Source organism: Coturnix japonica, chromosome 1 (assembly GCF_054131305.1).
Source record: "Coturnix japonica strain WE chromosome 1, WE-NBRP24, whole genome shotgun sequence".
In the NCBI taxonomy this organism is placed as follows: domain Eukaryota; kingdom Metazoa; phylum Chordata; class Aves; order Galliformes; family Phasianidae; genus Coturnix; species Coturnix japonica.
The window spans coordinates 129,044,190-129,047,069 of record NC_140663.1 but is presented as its reverse complement, the minus strand read 5'-3'; the positions used below and the strand labels follow the sequence as shown (position 1 = coordinate 129,047,069).

Here is a 2,880-nt window from a genome sequence, read left to right as displayed (position 1 = left end):
AGCTCTGGAGCTGCAAAACAGACTTGGATGGTGGGTCCACTGGAGAAACAACCAGGCTCTGACACAAAGTCTGCTCACCTGTGCCCCAAGTAGGGGCTGGGATGGTGTCAGCAGAGCCATTCGCTGGCCAGCAGGTTCTGCACCCATGACTAATGGAAATGCACACTTTTGTCCTTAAGTCCTCCCCATGTGGTTTACGTATGCTTCAAGGATGTCACAGGGTCCCCAGTGAGCAAGGGCAGTCTGTCCTGCAGACAGGCTTAGAACTGCAGGCTGTTTCCTCGAGACAGCATCTGGGGAGCTGTCACGTCGAAGCCCACAGCTCAAAAGGGCTCATGCACGCATTGAAAGAATGTTCACACGTGTTTAGATTCTGCCTGTTGGTCACACAATCCATCTCTGGTCACTACGGATCCCTTAAGAAGCAGCATATTGCGACAGCTCTTGAGAGAATTTCTGCTTTTCTCTATTCCAGATGCTGATCGTGTTGGTGACACATATGAAGCATATCCCATGGAAGGTGATCTGGAACGTCTCCAGGATTCCAGGGGTATGTTTTTCCTTGGGGATGCACCTGACCCCTGGCTAGGGCTCACCCTGGACTCTAGTCTAGCCCTCTCAGAATCTGGACCGACGTGTGGCTCTCAAAACACTACGTGATCCCCTGCCAGGCTCTGCAGGCTCCTTATCTAGAAGCATGGCACAATATGGAAAGGAAGCCTTTCTTCTGTTTCTTTATAGATCTGCCTGTACGCCGTATATCTGGGATGCGCCGTTTTCATCAACCTCAAGGCTACCCCAGGGGTGAGTGGTCTGTCTTTGTTCATTTCACAGCGTCAGCAGGTACTTTCAGCCTTGCCTTCCTGTGGAACATACCTTACAATGGTTTTTGCTGCTGCTGGGATGTGTAGAGGAGCAGGGTAGCAGTCAGGAGAAAACAGGGATATGGCCTGGGATTCTTTGCCCTGCACAGCAGAGTTTTCCACCAGCCCCAGTGTTGTGTAGGCAGAAGCATTCAGAGAAGAGCTTAGAGCTTCCCAGGGATCCTTTTCCATAGCTGCTCTATAAATGGTTTGTTTTGTGCCAATATGGTGCCTCTTTTGGCACCTGGTACCATATTGACCCATACTTGTGAGTGGAAGAGGGAAAGAAGTGTCTGTCAGTAGCAGTGACTTTTGCCATTCAAGGCTGAACAGATTAATTGCAATGTATGTCAGGAGCTGTTATTATCTGCCTTTGGTTGCAGATGTGGCCTTGGGTGCTGGCTCTGCAGCTTCTCAAAGGGTTCCTTATTTTGAGTCTTGGAAGAATCGCATGGCTAAGAGCTGTGTGTAGGTTTCTTTTGAGAGATGCCAAGTGCATCCAGAAGACCCGCCTGACTCTCCTGAAGTTGTTGATTATGAAAGAGTTACCACCATCTGAAATAAAAATGTTTCTCCTCTGTGTTTCCTTCTAGCTGTTGCACCTCAGATTCCTTATCCACGTTCTCAGATGGATCTTGATTTTGGGCCTGAAGAGTATCCCAAAGGTATGTTGTCATTGCCGATTTACCTGAAGGAATAAACAGTTCCTCCTTGAGAGGAAGGAACTAGTAATTGCTGTGGAGAGCTTCTGTAGAGGATGTGTTTACTGCCATTCAAAGCAGAAGAGGTGCATTCAAACATGCAACTGGAGCTGTTTTGATGGTAGTGGTGGAGCTGGCCAAGTAGGATTAGTAGTACCATTGCATGTAGGCCCTTGCTCAGGCAGACTGTAAGACATCATCCTCATCCTCTGCTACTAACGCACAAAAAACAGGGATGATAATGGTGTGAATTCTACAATCACCTGCACTTCTTCAAGACACTGTGATGCCATCAGTATTGCAGAACTCATGCGTGTGTTGCACTGTCTTGTGTTCTCCAGCTGCCGGAGGTGTGAGAACTGCAGAGCATGTGGAACAGAAACAAGGAGGATATAAATCTGCCTTTGCAGTGCTTGCTATTCTGTTCTTTCTGATGGTCCTGGCTGCTTTGGCTTACCTGGCAAAACGTCTGCTGATGAAGAGACAAGAGTGAGTTGTTTCTCCAGTAGTGTTTCCTAGGTGGCTGCTTTGTGCAGGGAAGCTCTTGCAATGAGAGCCTACCAGAGCACAGTGAGCAATGGACAGCAATCTGTTGAGATTTCTGTTCAGGGATAACTTTGCGTCTTAAGCCCTACAAATCTGGACTCTTGTCTAAAACCCCTTTCTTTTTGTTGCAGAGATGCAATGCCATTTGATGCTGTCATGAAAAATGAAGACCCAGCTCCAGCAGAAAAACGACAGACTGTAGCTCGAATTACCATAGAAATTCAAGAGGTTTCTGGGAATTCACAGTCACGTCGGAAGGGTCTTCTCCGATGTATATTCTCACCAATCACTGCTTTATTAAGACAGTCCCCACAGCGATCCTCTAAGCTTGACGATCACAAGCAGCCAGGAATCGCTGATACAAGCAAAAAGGCACTAACATCAGGAAAAGAGGAGAAAAATACATCCTGATGTGGAAAAGCAGTGAAACTGAGTGAATCATAGAACTCCTGGTGGACTTTCCCAGTTCCAGCAGTCCATTTCATGATGTCCACACGTAAGGATGACCATGATAGAATTCACCGCTTATTCCATATCATGACATCATGCCCAAGTTGTACAACACATATATGTATATCTAAACAGTCAATAAACAATAATTACCATCATATACAGATATATGTATTTATGTGCACATATACCCAAAAGTTCTGACTGTTCTCTCCCATCATCAAGTCTCCTTCCGGTACAAACTCAACATCCCTGTTTGATTTTTGCATTTCCCACCATGTCCCTGAGCAAAATCAGTCCCACAGGTGGGCTGGCATTTG

At 46.6% G+C, this 2,880-nt stretch overlaps 1 protein-coding gene across 1 annotated transcript; it reads left to right on the top strand.

Annotated features, from left to right (window-relative positions):
- Positions 1–480: 480 nt before the first annotated feature.
- On the top strand, positions 481–2,661 carry LOC146762727 (uncharacterized). The gene is made up of 5 exons (XM_085552559.1): positions 481–550; positions 742–804; positions 1,457–1,528; positions 1,906–2,053; positions 2,242–2,661. Exons 1-5 carry the CDS (start codon positions 514–516, stop codon positions 2,519–2,521), a joined length of 600 nt encoding a protein of 199 aa, XP_085408685.1. The 5' UTR covers positions 481–513; the 3' UTR covers positions 2,522–2,661.
- Positions 2,662–2,880: the final 219 nt, after the last annotated feature.